This window comes from Oncorhynchus masou, chromosome 31 (assembly GCF_036934945.1).
Source record: "Oncorhynchus masou masou isolate Uvic2021 chromosome 31, UVic_Omas_1.1, whole genome shotgun sequence".
NCBI lineage: Eukaryota > Metazoa > Chordata > Actinopteri > Salmoniformes > Salmonidae > Oncorhynchus > Oncorhynchus masou.
The window spans coordinates 48,117,840-48,140,556 of record NC_088242.1 but is presented as its reverse complement, the minus strand read 5'-3'; the positions used below and the strand labels follow the sequence as shown (position 1 = coordinate 48,140,556).

The 22,717-nt window shown below is 43.4% G+C and overlaps 1 protein-coding gene across 1 annotated transcript in view; it reads right to left on the bottom strand.

Moving 5' to 3' along the window:
* Positions 1–22,717, bottom strand: part of LOC135524036 (tumor protein p53-inducible protein 11-like) — a 141,523-nt gene that overhangs the window by 33,626 nt on the left and 85,180 nt on the right. Inside the window, exon 3 of the mRNA XM_064951172.1 lies at positions 382–489. Coding sequence (XP_064807244.1) covers positions 382–489 — 108 coding nt within the window. The remainder of the gene's footprint in view (positions 1–381; positions 490–22,717) is intronic.

Below are 22,717 nucleotides of genomic sequence, written 5' to 3'. Positions count from 1 at the left end.
AATAGGGTTGCCTACCCCTGGTGGCTATATTAAATGGATTTTTAAATGTTGATGTTCCAAAGGTCAGCATCAGTGGCTTGTATGCTATGTGTAATCAACCGTTAATAACCATGAGACCGGCAATTATTTGCATGACAGTTACCGGCTGGTTACCGGCTGACAACATTTCATGACCGCCACACAGCCTTATTTTCACCACCATCAACAAAACACCAAATGATGGAAATTATTGTGGAGAATGGTGGAGAATGGTGTTGCATCCCTCCAATACAGATACAGACACAGACCCTATTAAGACAGAATGTTGCCATTTCCTTTATTTTGGCAGTTAACAGGATGTGTGTGTTGTGACTGTGTGTCATTCAGACTCTATCAACTCACCATCAAGGCCATGACTGTGAAGGCTACTGCAGAGATGAGGATCCAGACCCTCAGTCCAACAGGCTCTCGTACCTGATACTTGATGTCGTTCCCCAACATCTGACTGAGCTGTGTGTGTGTGTGTGTGTGTGTGTGTGTGTGTGTGTGTGTGTGTGTGTGTGTGTGTGTGTGTGTGTGTGTGTGTGTGTGTGTGTGTGTGTGTGTGTGTGTGTGTGTGTGTGTGTGTGTGAGAGAGAAAGAGAGACACACAGGGAGAGAGACAGAGAGAGAGGATGAAAGAAAGAACATCATTAAGACATGTTCTAATTAGAGCTAGTTAATGTCTATGTCTAATGTCTATTGCTGGAGAGTCAGGAAACCCCTCAGGGATTTTACCATGAGGAAATGGTGACTTTAAAACAGTTAGAGTTTGCTGTGATAGTAGAAAACTGAGGATGGATCAACATTGTAGTTTCTCCACAGAGAAGGAAGAATACAGAATACAGAATAAAAATATTCCAAAACATGCATCCTGTTTGCAACAAGGCATGAGAGCTTCTTAAGTGCAATAAATGTTATTCTAGCTTTCTTAAAAGGCATATTCTTCTCCTCTCCCCTGGGACCCTATAAGAGAAAGAATAGCACTTGTTCCACAATTTTTTACATTACAGCCTTATTCTAAAATGGATTAAATAAATAAAAATCCTCAGCAATCTACACACAATACCCCATAATGATAAAGCAAAAACAGATCTGACATTTTAGCAAATTGATTTAAAATAAAACAGAAATACCTCATTTACATAAATATTCAGACCCTTTGCTATGAGACATGCAATTGAGGTCAGGTGCATCCTGTTTCCATTGATCATCCATGAGATGTTTCTACAAATTGATTGGAGTCCACCTGGGGTAAATTCAATTGTTTGGACATGATTGGGAAAGGCACACACCTGTCTATATAAGGTCCCACAGTTGAAAGTGCATGTCAGAGCAAAAACCAAGCCATGAGGTTGAAGGAATTGTCCATAGAGCTCCGAGACAGGCTCGTGTTGAGGCACATTGTGTCGAGGCACAGATTTGGGGAAGGGTACAAAAAATGTCTGCAGAATTGAAGGTCCCCAAGAACATATTGACCTCCATCATTCTTAAATGGAATAAGTTTTGATCCAACAAGACTCTTCCAAGAGCTGGCCGCCAGGCCAAACTGAGAAATTGGGGGAGAAGGGCCTTGGTCAGGAAGGTGAACAAGAAACGATGGTCACTCTGACAGAGATCCAGAGTTCCTCTGTGGAGATGGGAGAAGTTTCCAGCAGGACAACCATCTCTGCAGCACTCCAGAAATCAGGCCATTATGGTAGAGTGGCCAGACGGAAGCCACTCGTCAGTAAAATGCACATGACAGCCCACTCGGAGTTTGCCAAAAGGCACCTAAAGACTCTCAGACCATGAGAAACAAGATTCTCTGGTCTGATGAAACCAAGTTTGAACTCTTTGACCTGAATGCCAAGCATCACGTCTGGAGGAAATCTGGCACCATCCCTACAGTGAAGCATGATGGTAGCTGGGTGCTTGTGATACTTGCGAGATTTGTTCATGACATTTCGCAGTGGAACACGTGAAAATTGATTGTAATTTTGACCTGTTGGCGACCTCTGCACTGAAGTACTACTACAAACATTTTTAATTTTGTCCTGAATACAAAGTGTTATGTTTGGGAAAATCTAATACCAGACATTACTGAGTAACACTCTCCATATTTACAAGCAGAATGGTGACTGCATCATGCTTGTAATAATTAAGGACTGTGAAGTTTTTCAGGATTAAAAAGAAACAGAACGGAGCTAAGCAAAGGCAAAATCCTAGAGGAAAACGTGGTTCAGTCTGCTTTCCTCCAGACATTTGGAGATTAATTCACCTTTCAGCAGGACAATAACCTAAAACACAAGGTCAAATCCACACTAGAGTTGCTAACCATGTAGACAATGAATGGTGCTAAGTGGCCGAGTTACAGTTTTGACTTAAATCTGCTTGAAAAACTATGGCAAGACCTGAAATTGGTTGTCAAGCAATTTCTAAAACATGTTTTCACTTTGTTATTATGGGGTATTGTGTGTAGACTGGAGAGAAATTAGATTTAATTCATTTTGAAAAAAATAAATGTGGAATAAGTCAAGGGGTATGAATACTTTGTCTTGTTCTTGTCTCCACCCCCCTTCAGGGGTCGCCCATTTCCCCCATTATCCCCTGTGCTTTATACCTGTGTTTTCTGTTTGTCAGTTGCCAGTTCGTCTTGTCTCATCAAGCCTACCAGTGTTTTTCCTGTACTGATGTTTTTCTCTCTAGTCCCTGTTTTCTAGTTTTCCCGGTTTTGACCATTCTGCCTGCCCTGACGTTCTTTACCTTTCGGACTCTGCTCTGGATTACTGACCTCTGCCTGCCCTTGACTTGTTGCATGCCTGCCCCCTGTTTTGTAATAAAATTGTGTTACCTCCAACTGCCTGCATCTGGGTCTTATTCTGAGGTCTGATAGTACGAACTGGCCATGACTGACCCAGCACACTCCAACCAGGTCCGCAATGCCATCTCCTCCCAAGGAGCCACCATAAGGAAACACGAGGAGTTACTCCAAGGTCTTGTGGATGGATTCCAGACCAGGAGGACTCTCGCCTGGGCTACTGCAGGGTAGGAGCAACAATCTGCCGTGTTTCTCAGCCTTGAAGAATTTGTGGCTGAGGTGAAAAAGGTTTTCGATTTTCTGTTGTCCGGGAGAGAGGCTGCCCGGAAGTTACTCCAGCTTCGTGGACTATGCGGTTGATTTCCGCTCATTGGCTGCTGAGAGTGCCAGGAATCCGGCTTTCCCTGTTCGACACATTCCTTCATGGATTATTGGAGGAGGTTAAGGACGAGCTCGAAGCCCGGGAGCTGCCTACAGATCTTGATTTGCGCATCGCCTTGACCATCTAGATCGATAGGTGGCTACGGGAACTAGGGGGAGAGTAGATCTGATTGCGGTCCCAATTGCTTGCATCCGAGGAACTCCGGATGTCCCCGAGAGGATCCGAACTTACTAGAGTTCCCCCGAAGTCTACCGACTCGCCTTTATCGAAGCCGATGCAACTCGGCAGAGCTAGCCTGTCTCCAGCCGAAAGATTACTCAGACTTAAAATCAAGAGTTGTCTGTATTGTGGAACTGCTGGTCATTATGTGTCTACCTGTCCTTTAAATTGACCAGGCTCATCAGTAGGTACAAGGAATCTGGTGGGCCACACGGAGAGTTTTTCTTCTCCCCTTACTTGCACCCTCTTCATGCCATCCTGCTGTGGGGCGACCAGTCTAAATCTCTCTGGGTTCTCATTGACTCTAGGTCGACGAGAGTTTCATGGACGACACCCTGGTGTCTTAGCTAGGCATCCCCACTCAGCCCGTCTCCACTAACCTGGATGTTAAAGCACTGGATGGGCACTCTATAGGCAGGCTTACCCACAATACTAGCCCTATCCACCTGCGTGTGTCCGGGAACCACAGTGAGTCAATACAGTTATACAGTTTATGCTCATCAAGTCTCCTCAGGTTCCCGTGGTATTGGGGTTTTCTTGGCTCCAGCTCCACAATCAAATCAAATGTATTTATATAGCCCTTCTTACATCAGCTGATATATCAAAGTGCTGTACAGAAACCCAGCCTAAAACCCCAAAAAGCAAGCAATGCAGGTGTAGAAGCACGGTGGCTAGGAAAAACTCCCTAGAAAGGCCAAAACCTAGGAAGAAACCTAGAGAGGTACCAGGCTATGAGGGGTGGCCAGTCCTCTTCTGGCTGTCCCTTGTGGAGATTATAACAGAACATGGCCTCCCTCACTAACTTCAAGCATCGGCTGTCAGAGCAGCTTACACAGCCCATCTGTAAATAGCCCACCCAACCAACTACCTACCTCATCCCCATATTTGTTTGTTTTTTTCTGCTCTTTTGCACACCAGTATTTCTACTTGCACATCCTCATCTGCACATCTATCACTCGTGTTAATTGCTAGGTAGTCCTGAGGCATGGTCCTAGGGCTCAGGTCCTCCTCCGAGAGAGAGAAAGAAAGAGAGAATTAGAGAGCGCATACTTAAATTCACACAGGACACCAGATAAGACAGGAGAAATACTCCAGATATAACAGACTGACTACTACTGCAGCATAAATACTGGAGGCTGAGACAGGAAGGGCCAGGAGACACTGTAGCCCCATCCGATGATACCCCCAGACAGGGCCAAACAGGCAGGATACAACCCCACCCACTTTGCCAAAGCACAGCCCCCACGCCACTAGAGGGATATCTTCAACCACGAACTTACCATCCCGAGACAAGGCCGAGTATAGCCCACAAAGATCTCAGCCACGGCACAACCCAAAGGGGGTGCCAACCGTCAGGAAGGTCACGTCAGTGACTCAACTCACTCAAGTGACGCCTCCCTCCTAGGGATGGCAAGAAAGAGCACCAGTAAGCCAGTGATTCAGCCTCTGTAATAGGGTTAGAGACAGAGAATCCCAGTGGAAAGAGGGGAACCGGCCAGGCAGAGACAGCAAGGGAGGTTCGTTGCTCCAGTGCCTTTCCGTTCACCTTCACACTCCTGGGCCAGACTACACTCAATCATAGGACCTACTGAAGAGATGGGTCTTCAATAAAGACTTAAAAGGTTGAGACCGAGTCTGTGTCTCTCACATGGGTAGGCAGACCATTCCATAAAAATTGAGCTCTATAGGAGAAGGCCCTGTCTCCAGCTGTTTGCTTAGAAATTCTAGGGTCAATTAGGAAGCCTGCGTCTTGTATGTATGGCAGGATCAAATTGTAAAGATAGGTAGGAGCAAGCCCATGTAATGCTTTGTAGGTTAGCAGTAAAACCTTGAAATCAGCCCTTACCTTAACAGGAAGCCAGTGTAGGGAGGCTAGCACTGGAGTAATATGATCACATTTTGGGGTTCTAGTCAGGATCCTAGCAGCCGTATTTAGCACTAACTGAAGTTTATTCAGTGCCTTATCCAGGTAGCCGGAAAGTAGAGCATTGCAGTAGTCGAACCTAGAAGTAACAAAAAGCATGGATACATTTTTCTTCATTTTTGGACAGAACATTTCTGATTTTTGCAATGTTATGTACATGGAAAAAGCAGTCCTATAAACAGTCTTGATATGTTCGTCAAAAGAGAGATCAGGGTCCAGAGTAACGCAGAGGTCCTTCACAGTTTTATTTGAGACGACTGTACAACCATCAAGATTAATTGTCAGATTCAACAGAAGATCTTTGTTTACATTGTTTGTCTTCAGGAAGGCAGTGAGTTGCTGTGCAACAGTATTTTAAAAAAATTGAGAGGAATGGGAGATTCGATATAGGGCGATCATTTTTTATATTTTCTGCGTCAATGTTTGGCTTTTTCAAAAAAGGCTTTATTACTGCCACTTTTAGTGAGTTTGGTACACATCCGGTGGATAGAGAGATGTTTATTATGTTCAACATAGGAGGGCCAAGCACAGGAAGCAGCTCTTTCAGTAATTAAGTTGGAATAGGGTCCAGTATGCAGCTTGAAGGTTTAGAGGCCATGATTATTTTCATCATTGCGTCAAGAGATATAATACTAAAACACGTGAGTGTTTCCCTTGATCCTAGGTCCTGGCAGAGTTGTGATGACTCAGGACATCTGAGCTTTGGAGGAATACACAGATTTAAAGAAGAGTCCGTAATTTGCTTTCTAATGATCATGATCTTTTCCTCAAAGAAGTTCATGAATGTATTACTGCTGAAGTGAAAGCCATCCTCTCTTGGGGAATACTGCTTTTAGATAGCTTTGCGACAGTATCAAAAGTACATTTCGGATTGTTCTTATTTTCCTCAATTAAGTTGGAAAAATAGGATGATGAGCAGCAATGAGGGCTCTTCGATACTGCACGGTGCTGTCTTTTCAAGCGCGTCGGAAGACTTCCAGGTTGGTGTGGTGCCATTTCCGTCCAATTTTCTGGAAGCCTGCTTCAGAGCTCGGGTATTTTTTTGTATACCAGGGAGATTGTCATAAGAAACTAATGTTTTTAGGGCTGCAACTTCATCTAGGTTATTGCGCAAGGTTAAATTGAGTTCCTCAGTTAGATGGTTAACAGCTTTTTGTCCTCTGACGTCCTTGGGTAGGCAGAGCGAGTCTGGAAGGGCATCAAGGAATCTTTGGGTTGTCTGAGAATTTATAGTACGACTTTTGATGCTCCTTGTTTGGGGTCTGAGCAGATTATTTGTTGCGATTGCAAATGTAATAAAATGGTGTTCCGATAGTCCAGGATTATGAGAAAAAACATTAAGATCCACAACATTTATTCCATGGGACAAAACTAGGTCCAGAGTATGACTGTGGCAGTGCGCAGGTCCGGAGACATGTTGGACAAAACCCACTGAGTCGATGATGGCTCCGAAAGCCTTTTGGAATGGGTCTGGGGACTTTTCCATGTGAATATTAAAGTCACCAAAAATTTGAATATTATCTTCTATGACAACAAGGTCCGATAGGAATTCAGGGAACTCAGTGAGGAACGCTGTATATGGCCCAAGAGGCCTGTAAACAGTAGCTATAAAAAGTGATTGAGTAGGCGCATAGATTTCATGACTAGAAGCTCAAAAGACGAAAACGGCTTTTTTTTGTAATTTGAGATTTGCTATCGTGAATGTTAGCAACATCCCCTTATCAACTGGACTGCTGGTACTATCGTGGGCTGGAGCCCGTTCTGCCTTGCCCGTTGTCTGAAGTCGGCGCAGCCTGCCCCAGAACATCTTCAAGTGGGCTCGGAAGAAGCTTCGAACCCTCCCCGCCGTTCTCACGGAGTACCAGGATCTCTGGGAGGCTTCCTTCGCATCGACTTTCTCCCGGATACAACACCACCCCGGGGACAGCTGTATTCACTGTTGGGTCCCGGAGACCAAGGCTATGGAGACATACATTGAGTACTCCCTTGCTGCAGGGGATATCGGTCCTTCTGCCTCCACCGCGCATTGACTTCCAGAGCCTCAATAACATTATGGTTAAAACCTGTTTGGGCTAGAGGGCAGCTTTTTCAAATTTGGATGAAAGCGTGCCCAGAGTAAACTGCCTGCTACTCAGGTCCAGATTCGGATAGAAAACACTCTGAAGTTTCTAAAACTGTTTGAATGATGTCTGTGAGTATAACAGAAAAACCTGAGAAAAATTTAACCAGGAAGTGGTTTGTAGTTTTTCAACTCTTGGCCTATTGAATACACAGTGTCTATGGGGTCATATTGCACTTCCTAGGGCTTCCACTAGATGTCAACAGTCTTTAGAACCTTGTTTGATGCTTCTACTGTGAAGTGGGGCGAATGATAGGGGAGACTGAGTAAGGTCTCTCCCAGAGTGCTACGAGCTGACCATGTGCGTTCACGTGATAGTTAGCTTGCATTCCATTGCATTTCTGAAGACCTTAAGGAATATTCCGGTTGGAACATTATTGAAGATTTATGTTAAAAACATCCTAAAGATTGATTCTAAACATTATTTGACATGTTTCTACGGACTGTAACGGAACTTTTTGACTTTTTCGTCTGCTCCTAGTGATCGCGCGTCATGAATTTGGAATACTGGGCTAAACGCGCTAACAAAAAGGTGTTTGGACATAAATTATGAACTTTATCGAACAAAATTTATTGTGGAATTGGGGTTCCTGGGAGTGCATTATGATGAAGATCAAAGGTAAGTGAATATTTATAATGCTATTTCTGACTTCTGTTGACTCCAACATGGCGGATATCTGTTTGGGTTGTGTTGGTCTCCGAGGGCCGTACTCAGATTATTGCATGGTGTGCTTTTTTCGTAAAGTTTTTTTTAAATCTGACACAGCGGTTGCATTAATCCCTCTTGGATAGGGGACGCAAGCATCCCACTTGGCCAAAAGCCAGGGAAAATGCAGCACGGCAAATTCAAATAAAATGATATAAAAATCTATCTTTCATTAAATCACACATGTAAGATACTAAATTAAAGCTTCACTCGTTGTGAATCCAGCCAACATGTCAGATTTTAAAAAGGCTTTTCGGTGAAAGCATAAGAAGCTATTATCTGATGATAGCACAACAGTAAACAAAGAGAATAGCATATTTCAACCCTGCAGGCGCTACACAAAACACAAAAATAAAATATAAATCATGCCTTACCTTTGACGAGCTTCTTTTGTTGGCACTCCATAAACATCACAATTGGTCCTTTTGTTCAATTAATTCCATCCATATATATCCAAAATGTCCATTTATTTGGCATGTTAGATCTAGAAAAAAACAGCTTCCAACTTGTGCAACGTCACTACAAAATATTTCAAAAGTTACCTGTAAACTTTGCCAAAACATTTCAAACTACCTTTAATACAACTTTAGGTATTTTTAAATGTTAATAATCGATCAAATTGAATACGGGTCTATCTGTGTTCAATACAGGAAGACAACAAACCAACCCTACTTTTCAAGTCTTACGCAACTCTCAACAGTGTTACCCAGTTCCTAGATGGCCGTACTTCTTCATTGCACAAAGGAATAACCTCAACCAAATTTCAAAGTCTGGTGACATCCAGTGGAAGCGGTAGGAACTGCAAACAAGTGCCTAAAGAAATATTGTTTCCCAATGAGAACTCACTGAACAGGCAGAGTCCTAAAAAAAACAAAATTCTGAATGGTTAGTCCTCGGGGTTTTGCCTGCTACATAAGTTCTGTTATACTCACAGACATGATTCAAACAGTTTTAGACACTTCAGAGAGTTTCCTATCCAAATCTACTACTAATATGCATATCTTATGTTCTTGGCATGAGTAGCAGGAAGTTGAAATTGGGCACGCTATTTATTCAAAAGTGAAAATGCTGCCCCCTTATACCTTAAGAAGTTAATATCTTTAATTCTGTGAATAACACTTGTATATTTTATCAATGTTTATTATGACTATTTCTGTAAATTGATGTGGCTCTGTGCAGATTCACGGGATGTTTTGGAGGCAAAGCCAAATGTAAACTGAGGTTTTTGGATATAAATATGAACTTGATTGAACAAAACATACGTGTATTGTGTAACATGTTGTCCCGGGAGTGTCATCTGATGAAGAATATCAAAAGTTAGTGATTCATTTTCTCTCTATTTCTGCTTTTTGTGACTCCTCTCTTGTGTTGGAAAATCACTGTATGCTTTCTGTGACAAGTTGCTGACCTAACATAATGATAAGTTCTGCTTTCGCCGAAAAGCCTTTTTGAAATCGGACACTGTGGTTGGATTAACGAGAATTATATCTTTAAAATGGTGTCTAATACTTGTATGTTTGAGAAATCTGAATAATGAGATTTCTGTTGATTGAATTTTGCGCCCTGCAATTTCATTGGCTGTTGGCGAGGGGTTCTGCTAAAGGAACGCAACTCTGGTCCTAGACACATTAAGAAACGCTACCCGCTTTAGAGCCACTTCGAAAATTGTGAGTTCCATCACTCCACCATCTCTTTCCTTGGATACATGATCGCTGCTTGGAATGTGCAGATGGATCTGGGAAAGGTGAGAGTGGTGGTTGGCCCCAAACCACTTCCAGAATGCAACATTTATTGGGATTTGCCTATTTCTATCGCTGTTTTATCCAGAGTTACAGCACCCTGGCTTCCCCCATCAGCACTCACATTTCCCAAGGTCCTGTTCACGTGGTCCCCAGCTACTGACCGGTCGTTCCTGGACCTTAACCACCACTTCACTACAGCTCCCATATTGATCCATCTGAACCCATCCCGTCAGTTCGTGATGGAGGTAGACGCTTCGGATGTCAGAGTGGGGGCCATGCTCTCCCAACGTTCTGCCCTGGACCTTAAGCTGCATCCCTGCGCCGCCTTCTCCCAATGCCTTAACGCCACAGAGGAATTATGTGGGGAATCGAGAACTACTCGCATTGACGTTGGCCTTGGAGGAGTGGAGACACTGGTTAGAGGGGGCAGAACTTCCATTCATAGTGTGGACGGATCACAAGAACCTGGAATATCTTCACAACGCTAGGCGTCCCACAACGCTTCGCTGGCCATGGCAGAACACTGACATTCCTGTCTTGGAGGAAATCACGCACAGAACGAGCAGTTTGGCTGGTGGCATTGTCATGCTGGAGGGTTATGTCAGGATGAGCCTGCAGGAAGGGTACCACATGAGGGAGGAGGATGTCTTCCCTGTAAGGCACAGCATTGAGATTCCCTGCAATGACAACAAGCTCAGTTCGATGATGCTGTGACACACCGCCCCAGACCATGACGGACCCTCCGCCTCCAAATCGATCCCGCTCCAGAATACAGGCCTCGCTGTAACGCTCATTACTTTGATGATAAACGCAAATATGACCATCACCCCTGGTGAGACAAAACCACGACTCATCGGTGAAGAGCACTTTTTGTCAGTCCTGTCTGGTCCAGCGACGGTGGGTTTGTGCCCATAGGCAACGTTGTTGCCAGTGATGTCTGGTGAGGACCTGCCTTACAACAGGCCTACAAGCGCTCCGTCCAGCCTCTCTCAGCATATTGCGGACAGTCTGAGCACTGATGGAGGGATTGTGCATTCCTAGTATAACTTGGGCAGTTGTTGTTGCTGCTATCCTGTACCTGTCTCACAGGTGTGTTGTTTGGATGTACCTATCCTGTGCAGGTCTTGTTACACGTGGTCTGCCACTGTGAGGTAGATCAGCTGTCCGTCCTGTCTCCCTGTAGCGATGGCTTAGGCGTCTCACAGTACGGACATTGCAATTTATTGTCCTTGCCACATCTGCAGACCTCATGCCTCCTTGCAGCATGCCTAAGGCACATTCACGCAGATGAGCAGGGCCCCTGAGCATCTTTCCTTTGGTGTTTTTCCAGAGTTAGGACACTAAAGAGGCCTTTCTACTAAGTTTTCATAACTGTGACCTTAGTTGCCTACCGTCTGTAAGCTGTTAGTGTCCTAACGACCGTTCCACAGGTGCATGTTCATTAATGGTTTATGATTCATTGAAAAAGCATGGAAAACAGTGTTTAAACCCTTTACAATGAAGATCTGTAAAGTTATTTGGATTTTGACTAATTATCTTTGAAAGACAGGACCCTGAAAAAGGGACGTTTCTTTTTTTGCTGAGTTCATAAATCAAATCAAAAATGTAATGCAAACCTGGAATGGTGCCTATCGTCAGACAAAATGTGTACTCTAATCAGTTCTTGTGTGCATACGAATCCTACTACATATTTCTGTGAATTACTATTCCAGACTTACCAAATGCATCTGGGCAAAACAATGCTGTGGATGACACAGTGGATGTTGCTTTGGATGATAATGTGGTTGAGCAAAAACACAGAACCCAAGGGATACAAAATTACCAGTAGTAATACAATCCTGCCAGGCCCCTGGGAGAAGATCTACATATTCTAGGGGAATCCAGGTAAAACTCCAGATCGATACCCCTAAGACGAAACTTCCGGGCAGAGAAGAGTTGGCTGAGTGTTGTGGAGCAGATGAAGATGCAGGTGATGAAGATCCCACCTGGGAGATGACATCAGATAAGGATTCAGAGGAAGATGATCCCGATATCAGAGTTGATGAAGAGCAGAGAGCAGACCATAGACCAGGAAAACAAAGACCATCAATGGTCTTTGAGAGCAGCCTGTCTTTCCTTCTTTTGAGGTACATGGTTTGCGGTGCACAGCCATGTGGCGTCATCCTGTGCCGGTGCATCGGCACCCTCATCGTTTTGGACCAACTTTTCCCTAAAGGACACACCAGTACCTGGAAAAGCCAGCCAACCCATGACACTATGACACTAGGTAACCTCATGATCACAAGTTTCATCTTGTTCATTGGAGAGAGTCCAACAAATTTCCTGAACATGGTTGCAATCATGGGAATTCTGACCATCGCCACTCGGACCTAGAACCTGCTGCAATCTTCCTATCTTGTTCCTGCAGTAAGGCGATTGTTGTGTTGGTAGCAAGCCCATATTCTTAGTAACATCAAGGGAACAATCTGTCTGGGTGGTGACGGACGATGAGCAATTTCTCAGTCTATTTCTGAAAATGGAATGTTGATGGAAAGCATTTTTCCTTCTCTGCCATAGATGGAAAGCCTGAAGGTTTATGGACGTGAAGTTAGTGTAGCTCACATTTTAGCATTGAAAACACCCTCTTTTCAGTCACTGATAATGTCTATATCCAACCAACTTCTGTTTCAGAGCAGTGAAGTTTCATGGTCTAAGCTATGAACCCCTAGGAATAATAATGGATTGGTTTTATATAGCGCATTTCTACCAGCTGAGGTATCCAAAGCACTTTACATAGTAAGGGAGAAACTCACCTCATCTACCACCAATTAGAGTGAGCTACAGTATACACACTATGGTGCAATACATCAGATGATTGCTTATTCAATGTGTCACTGTAAATAAACCACAAATGAACTCAAGTCTGTGCAGCATTCTAGAACCCAGCGTGTCAACACAGATGGTGCAATACAATAACATCATGTGAGTACAGTTAATATCTAACATTTACAGAACTAATGCCATATCACACATACCTTACAGTACCTCAAAACTGAAGACGCATGCCATATAAATCATCATGATATTATACATTATCATACAGTGTGGTTCTTTGTTGCTCAGGTGGTAGAGCATGGTGCTTGTAATGCCAGGGTAGTGGGTTTGATTCATGGGACCACTAATATGTAAGTCATGCTGAATGGCATATTATATATTAGTATCATCCCTGCAAAAATGTGTTAGTATCTAAAATGCTATGTTTGTGAGTGTCTAATTAAATTCACATTATCTCTTAAAAACATAAACATAGCATTATTTGTGACTTTACTGTGGAAAAGACATTGGTATTATAATAGTCTGTTTATTAGTCTAGTCTTTATAATATTCTGAGTGTATATAACATGATAATTCATAAAGCAATTAACTGGGTGAATCCCAGATTGCTCCCAGCCAGGCTGAAGTACCAAATTCCAGCCTCTGGGGCACTATGGACCCTGGTTAAATGTAATGTAATTGATAGGGAATAGGGTGCCATTTGGGACACGACCCATACCTTTAACTCCCACACTATTATTGAATCACTTGCCTGAGCTACCTGAATAGATGTCATTGTAGCAATGTCAGTGAATTCTTCATGGCTCACCCCAAGGTCATATCAGTCCCCTGCAGCCGGGGGAGTCACACACACGAGCGCACACAAATACACACACGCACATGCACTGTACTGTAGCTATAATGACTGCGCTGGGAGTTCTGCATGGCAGGTTAGTTTAGCTGCTTTCCAAGGCCAAAAATAATTTAAATGTAGTGACCGAATTATCAAGGAGTCAACTCAATGAAGGACTTTGATATTGGGCTATATCACAAATGGCACCCTTTTACCTTTACAGTTTATTACTTTTGACCAGGGTCTGGTTAAAATCGATGCACTACATAGGGAATAGGGTGCCAAACAGAAAATAAAGAGAAACACAATTTCTGTGTGTGTTTGTAGACAATTTGTGGATTTGTTAAAGTCTTTCATGTTCCATTCTTTTCTCCTAGGTTTTATTCCTATACACTTCACAATGCTTCACAACAATGCTTTTAATCCTTTCTTCAACATCAGACTTGCAACTTTTTATGTTTACATTATCCTTACATTAGCATTGGATGTGTCCTGGCCCAGTCACCATGTCATAACCTAATCTGATCCACCTCAAAAGGAAAGAAATGAAACCCAGTCTCTCAAATGTATGTTTAAATATATCCATGGTCACAAACAGAAGAGGCGCTAGAGAAAGACACAGAAAGCATTAGAGAGACCAAGACAAAGATTATTCACACATTGTCCTCACTTGACTTATTGCTTTTAATGCCTACTTGAGAAAAGGTAGCTTGAGTGCCAGTGCCAAGCTTCAACTTCCTAGGCAAGTCAATTAAGAACAAATTCTTATTTTCAATGACGGCCTAGGAACAGTGGGTTAACTACCTGTTCAGGGGCAGAACGACAGATTTGTAACTTGTCAGCTCGGGGGTTTGAACTTGCAACCTTTCGGTTACTAGTCCAACACTCTAACCACTAGGCTACCCTGCCTGCTGGGGTCATTGTTCATTTGGAAGACCCATTTGTGACCAAGCTTCAACTTCCTGACCGATGTCTTGAGATGTTGCTTCAATATATCCACTGTGACAGACCAGGGGGTATGGTCAAGACGTTTACCCAGATCAGACAGAGAAGGATTAGCTCAGTTTCAAGGGTGTTTATTTAAATAGTAGTTCAAAAAAGAAAAGGATAGGTCTCCCCCATGAGACCCTCTCCGGGATACCTTTTTCTGGGCTCCGGGTCTTGCTGTATCCTGTTTGGCACACAAACTCCCTCCTTTCCACTTGAGCACCGTCTCCAACTACACAGAAATCGCCTTACTTCCCCCAGTCCCCCTTGTGTGCTGCCCTTCTGGCAGCTTTATGGGCCTTGCATAGCTGGTGAGCAATCCGCCCTTGATTACTCAACAGCTCCCAATTAACCCCAATTAGTCATGGCTGGGGAGCCTCTCGAGACCTGGCACGTTCAGCAGATGGAGCCATCGCCTCGTGATGTACACGCCATCTGCTACCAGGCCTCGACGAGTCTCCCCCTGGTGGCTGACCTGCTGTATGCCTCCCCCCCGTAGCTCTGTCAGGGAGGGGACTGTCATCAGTGCAACGTAGGTCTCCCTTCTCGATAGGGCATCCGCGTTTCCATGCTTCGCCCCTGACCTGTGCACAACAGAGAAAGAAAAGCGTTGAATGGACAAGAACCACCTGGTGACCCGATCGTGTCCTTTCCCCTGGCTATCCAGACCAGGGGAGCATGGTCCGTGACCAGGGTGAAGTGGGTGCCAAGCAGGTAATGCTTGAGAGTGTCTAGTGCCCACTTCACCGCTAGACACTCTTTCTCAATGATAGAGTATTTATTTTCCCGAGGCATCAGCTTTCGGCTGATGTACATGATGGGGTGCTCCTCCCCCTTATGTACATGGGACAGAACGGCCCCTAATCCCGTATCACATGCGTCTGTCTAGACCACCATTGGCACCTGGAAAATCGGGAGTTGCAAGATTCGGATGGAAGCACAGCGCTTCCTTCAGACTGTTGAACGCCGCTTCTGTCTCGTCCCTCCATTTCACTGTGTTCCAGAGGTGAGGGGGGATGCTATAGCCGCAAAGTTAGGCATAAACTGGCTATAGTATCCTGCCAGTCACAGGAAGTACTTGACCTGTGTCTTGGTGCATGGAACGGGCCAGTCACGCACCGTGTGTACCTTCCTCTCCTGGGGCTTGACTTTTCCCCCGTCCGATCAAATACCCGGCTTATCTGAGTGCGTCCAGCACCGCCCGTGCTCTTCCCAACCTTGGCTGTGGATGTTGATATCATCCAGATATGCCGCTGCGTACTGCTGGTGGGGTCAAAGCACTCTGTTCATCAGCCGTTGGAATGTGGGCGAGGCTCCAAAAAGTACAATCTTTATCCCCATGTGCAGTTGCAAACAGTAGTCTGGCTTTTTTATGGTGGTTTCGGAGCAGTGGCTTCTTTCTTGCTGAGCGGCCTTTCAGGTTATGTCTATATAGGACTCATTTTACTGTGGATTTAGATACTTTTGTACCCGTTTTCTCCAGCATCTTCACAAGGTCCTTTGCTGTTGTTCTGGGATTGATTTGCACAAATTGCAAACACATTTTCATAAGGTTTGCTGCTTCAGTGTCTTTAGATATTTTTGTCAGATATTACTATGGAATACTGAAGTATGATTACAAGCATTTCATAAGTGTCAAAGGCTTTTATCGACAATTACAGGAAGTTGATGCAAAGAGTCAATATTTGCAGTGTTGACCGCTCTCTTTCAAGACCTCTGCAATCCGCCTTGGCATGCTGTCAATTAACTTCTGGGCCACATCCTGACTGATGGTAGCCCATTCTTGCATAATAAATGCTTGGATTTTGTCAGAATTTGCGGGATTTTGTTTGTCCACCCGCCTCTTGAGGATTGACCACAAGTTCTCAATGGGGTTAAGGTCTGGGGAGTTTCCTGGCCATGGACCCAAAATATCGATGTTTTGTTCCCCGAGCAACTTAGTTATCACTTTTGCCTTATTGCAAGGTGCTCCATAATGCTGTAAAAGGCATTGTTCGTCACCAAACTGTTCCTGGATGGCTGGGAGAAGTTTCTCTAGGAGGATGTGTTGGTACCATTCTTTATTCTTAGGCAAAATTCTGAGCGAGCCCACTCCCTTGGCTGAGAAGCAACTCCACACATGAATGGTCTCAGGATGCTTTACTGTTGGCACGACACAGGAGTGTTGGTAGCGCTCACCTTGTCTTCTCCGGACAAGCTTTTTTCCGGATGCCCCAAACAATCGGAAAGGGGATTCATCAGAGAAAATGACTTTACCCCAGTCCTCAGCAGTCCAATCCCTGTACTTATGCAGAATATCAGTCTGTCCCTGATGTTTTTCCTGGAGAGAAGTGGCTTCTTTGCTGCCCTTCTTGACACCAGGCCATCCTCCTAAAGTCTTCACCTCACTGTGCGTGCAGATGCACTCACACCTGCCTGCTGCCATTCCTGAGCAAGCTCTGTACTGGTGTTGCCCCGATCCCGCAGCTGAATCAACTTTAGGAGACGGTCCTGGCGCTTGGACTTTCTTGGGCGCCCTGAAGGCTTCTTCACAACAATTGAACCGCTCTGCTTGAAGTTCTTGATGATCCAATAAATGGTTGATTTAGGTGCAATCTTACTGGCAGCAATATACTTGTCTGTGAAGCCCTTTTTGTGCAAAGCAATGATGATGGCACATTTTCCTTGCAGGTAATCATGATTCCAAGCACCACCCTCCTTTTGAAGCTTACAGTCTGTTATTTGAACTCAATCAGCATGACAGGGTGATCTCCAGCCTTGTCCTCGTCAACACTCACACCGGTGTTAACGAGAGAATCACTGACATGATGTCAGCTGGTCCTTTTGTGGCAGGACTGAAATGCAGTGGAAATGTTTTTGGGGGTATCAGTTCATTTGCATGGCAAAGAGGGACTTTACAATTCATTGCAATTCATTTGATCACTCTTCATAACCTTCTGGAGTGTATGCAAATTGCATCATATAAACTGAGGCAGCAGACTTTGTGAAAATTAATATTTGTGTCATTCTCAAAACCTTTGGCCACGACTGTACAGATGATCATGGTACCGTCAGGCGTTTGGAAATTGCTCCCAATGATGAACCAGAGGTCTACAATTGGAGGTCTACAACATTTTTTTCTGAGGTCTTGGCTTTCTTTTGATTTTCCCATGTCAAGCACAGATGCACTGAATTCGAAGGTAGGGCTTGAAATACATCAACAGGTACATCTCCAATTGATTCAAATTATGTCAATTAGCCTATCAGAAGCTTCTAAAGCCATGACATAATTTTCTGGAATTTCACAAGCTGTTTAAAAGGCACAGTCAACTTAGTGTATGTAAACGTCTGACCCACTGGAATTGTGATAGATTATTTCACTGACAATTCACTGTCTGTAAACAATTGTTGGAAAAATTACTTGTGTCATGCAAAGTAGATGTCCTAACCGACTTGCCAAAACTATAGTTTCTTAACATGAAATGTGTGGAATGGTTGAAAAACAAGTTTTAATGACTCCATCCTAAGTGTATGTAAACTTCCGACTTCAACTGTACAACCTAGTACCAGGCTAGAAGGAAAGGGCATTTCCAGTGAACCCTTGTCTCACCATACAGAGAACCTAAAACAAGGCTAGAAGGGCATTTCCATTGAACCCTCGTCTGTTCCGGGCAGTTTCCTCACCGTACAGACAACCTCAAACAAACACTTCAAGTTCAAATGGGCAACATCACCTCACACCTCTCTATATCCTGTTTCTCTTTGGGCATATTGAGCCTAATTTCTCCCAAGACCCTTTATTCACATGCACTTACCCTTGTGTCCATGGATGAACCGCAATTGTTTATCCTTGATTAGATTCATACTCTATCTTCGCATCCTTCTCAAAATCAAATTGGAGAAGAAGATCTCAGGTTCCTCCCCCCGCGCCTTCTCCTCCAATGCGTTAAAAGAAGACTGCAAGGAGAGAGAAGTATGCAATGCCAAGGAAAAATAATGGGGATGTTCCACCTACTGTTTGTTATAACTGGCTCAAGGCAGGAGGACGTCATGAGAGAAGGTCACAGTACACATACCGACCTTTAACTGTTTGCATAAAATAATGAGATTAACATCTCACATGGCTGCCCATGGTTTCTAGAGCCTGGAGATGGCTTCAAGCAGAGAATTAGGTACCCAGAGCATTAGGTACCCAGACTCCCCACCATTAGAACCCCAGTGGGTGCACAACCTTGGGCACATACACAGACACTGAACAATCTAATGAAAAAGAGAAAGGCTGAATTGGCTTTATAGCCATCCAATTTGGGATGTTAAGGATGTCCAAATCACAATGTAATAGAGGAAGGAAGTGGAAAAATAAGGAGTCTAAATTGCAGTGGAAAGACGGAAAAGACTAAATGAGCTTGTGTACAGCATGGAGTCTCTAAGCTCCATCTGTTGTGCCAGCCCAGCACACAATATTTCACTGTCTAGCGAAACTGAAGCTTTTCCTCTGTCTGGTTGGCTCGGTCTGTGGCAGCTTTGGGGTATCTGGAATTCACTGGTCTTAACCTGACTGAGCAGGTAGAACTTTAAAGACAGGAACTAGGCTCCAAAACAGTATCCCTAACTTGGTAGGAGCCTAAGCATACATGACACATGCCTGTGTTGTTATTTTAACAGTATGACTTGATAACAGGCATGATAAATACATAAGAGTTTGAGATTTTGTCAATGAGGCCCTTTATCTACTTCCCCAGAGTCAGATGTGGATATAATTTTTATTTCTCTGTGTACAGCTTGCAGGAAGTTGCTTTCTAGTGTTTTTAAGCAATAGCTAAATAGCGTTAGCACAATGACTGAAAGTCTATGGGATGTTCTTGTAGACTTCCAGCCATTGCACTAACGGTAGTTAGCATTGGCTCCAATGGCTCACAAAATGACCTCTTATTTCCTGCATACAAGGTGGCAGGTAACCTAGCAGTAACCACAAAGTCGCTGGTTCGAATACCCGAGCCGACAAGGTAAAAAATCTGTAAACATACAGTTGAGCAAGGCACTTAATAACCCTAATTTTCTCCAGGGGCACCGTACTACTAAGATTGAACCTTTAAAACAACATATCCAGTGCATGTGACAATAAAACATAACTTAAAAATATATATTTTTGGGGGAGTATGCTATAGTAGACTACATGTCTAATGGCCGGGGTACAAAATCCTGGTTGGCACACGTCCAACCACCCTCACCCAATGTTTCTTGTTAGCACAAGTCTACCTACCTTATGCCCCTGCTTGGCACGTAGCACACAGCACAGGAAAGACTGCTGTACCTCACCGAGGGAAAGCATCAATGTTTTTTCCAACCATGGAAGGGCAGGAGAACAGAACGACAACAGGATGATTAAACATTGTTTACAGGGACAAAGTATGTGTTTGTGTGTGTCCTGAGACAACACTTCCCTCCACACAAACCTTCGACTCCCACTCTGCGCTCTTTTTGCAACCTGATTAAAATATCCCAGGAGTCTCTTTGTCTGAGTTGGACCAACTGCCGAGGTACATATGGCAAGAGGACAATTCAACTGAAACAAAAACACCACCATTTAATGTGTTTGCCATTCAATAAAGCAATTACTTGTAATTGCAATAGCATTTTATTTTCTCCTTAGGGGACATGGAACAGTAACGCTGGCAGACAAGCAGAAAATCGCTTTCAGGAACTCATTCTTCATTCTTATAACTCACATTCTTATATAGTAGCTGATAGTCCTGAAAATACATTTCGATCTTTCAAATGGGGACATTAGAGGTGTCATGATGTGGCCCTTTTTGGGTATAACTAGTGGCTTCCCCCTTTCTCTATCCTACACCCAGGTTCTGTTATCTCAGTTTGTAAATTCCTGGAGGAGACGCTCTCACCCTGGTCATGCAGAAAGAGACACAGAGAGAACAAAGGATTTCACATGGCAAACTCCTAAATCCCCAAAAAATGATCATTTGATACAAAATGTCCACTTATGAGAAGGTGGGAATGGCCCGTGGACACTTAAGAGACACGTATGACAAGTGTTGATACATTGTTTCTATGAGAACATTTCTGAATGGTAATCTGAAGTATCCATTCTAACCACGGAATACTTTTGATACTCAGGGAGGCAGAGAGGCGATGGTGAACTGACTCTCCAACAGAAGGACAGACGATTCCAACAGAGATCATGACGACACACTGGGCGTAAATATTTATATTGATTGCAATTCTTCCCGAATGAGTGCGCGTTCATGTGCGAAAAATTAGCATTTAGCATCATACCGGCTTAGCCCACTAGGGAACTTCCCCTATCATTTCCTTGTAACCATATCTACTGTGTGTTTATGCATTTCTGTGATTACTTAGTAAATAAATTAAGACAATTGGTGTATGGATGATTCATAGTAAAGGCTGGGTTCGTGCAGATAACCAACAATTTACGATGTTTGGAATGAGACAAAAGTGAGGTAAAGAACAATTAATTAGAAGACTAATTGACCAGATATTAAAATATCTGAAGAGTTATATTAGGAAAATTACAACTTTGTAATCTGAAGATGTTCCTTGGTGCCCTGACTTCCTAGTTAATTGCATGTACATGATTAGTTTAATAATGTAATAATAACTACAGAGAATTGATTTGATAAAATAAGTCTTCACTTTAATGATGCCAAAGACAGAGGTAAAGATGCCAAACAAAGAGAACAAAACATACTGTAGCAGTAGCCTGCCCAACACAGTGTAAGAGACTATCATGCTGTGTATGACTATTAAAAAGACTGGAAGTAGGAGGCAGTGACCGCACAGTGCTTAGTCACCAAAGGCATGCTTAATGACTTGTATTGAATAGACTGGAATGAAGCAGTGCCCTGTGTGCTGCTTGGTCACCAGAAGCATGCATAGTCAAACGCACAGACTAGTAAGTAAGACTAGGCCAACAGAGGTTAAAGGACGGGTGAGAGACTGCATCACTACTGCTTTCCGAAGACCGAGAGCTACTCTGTCGAAAAATGCAGAAGTGCCTTGGCTTTTCTGGGTCAGTGGTATTGGCGGAGGTTCTTGAGGGTGATGAGTTACAGTCAGTGGTAATTTTAGCATGTAAATCTTGGTGGGGCAAAATTGTTTAACATGTTATTATGCATGACAGCAAACAGTGCCCACAAACTGTTAGGGCCTTCTTTTCAGCACCATGTAGTGAATCCTTACCACCACTACACTTGGCTATCAGCGAAACCGTTCATTCAGCCTCATTTACTGCCTTTTCAAAAAACATGGCTGACTAGCTTAACTTCTCTAGGGTAGGGGGCAGCATTTGGAATTTTGGATGAAAAGCATACCCAAATTAAACTTCTACTCAGGCCCAGAAGATAGGATATGCATATAGTAGATTTGGTAGATTGATGGAAAACACTAAAGATTCCAAAACTGTTAAAATAATGTCTGTGAGTATAACAGAACTGATTTGGCAGGTGAAAACCTGAGAAAAATACATTCAGGAAGTAGGATTTTTTGTTGTTGTAGTTTTCTAAATCAATGCCATTACAGTAGCCATTGACTTAGGACTCCAATTGCAGTTCCTATGCCTTCCACTAGATGTCAAGTGTCTTTAGAAATTGTTTCAGGCTTGTATTCTGAAAAATTAGGGAGTAAGAGCAGTCTGAATGAGTTGACCCTGCCGTGTCACAGAGCTTTTTCATGCGCGCAACCAGAGAGAGTGCCTTTCTTGTTTACCTTTTATATTGACTACGTTATTGTCCAGTTTAAATATTGTCGATTATTTAGGCTAAAAACAACCTGAGGATTGAATATAAACATAGTTTGACATGTTTCTATGAACTTTACGGATACAGTTTAGATTTTTTTTGTCTGCCTTTAGTGACTGTTTGAGCCTGTGGATTACTGAAGAATAAGCGAACAAAACTGAGGTTTTCGGATACAAAAATAGAGACTTTATCGAACAAAAGGAACATTTATTGAATAAATGAATGTGTTCTGAGTGCAAACATATGAAGATCATCAAAGGTAAGTCATTAATTTTCTCTCTATTTCTGACTTGTGTAACTCCTCTACTTGGCTGGTTACTGTTTATAATGATTTGTCTGCTGGGCGCTGTTGTCAAATAATTGTAAGGTATGCTTTCGCAGTAAAGCATTTTTGAAATCTGACACCGTGGTTGGATTCAC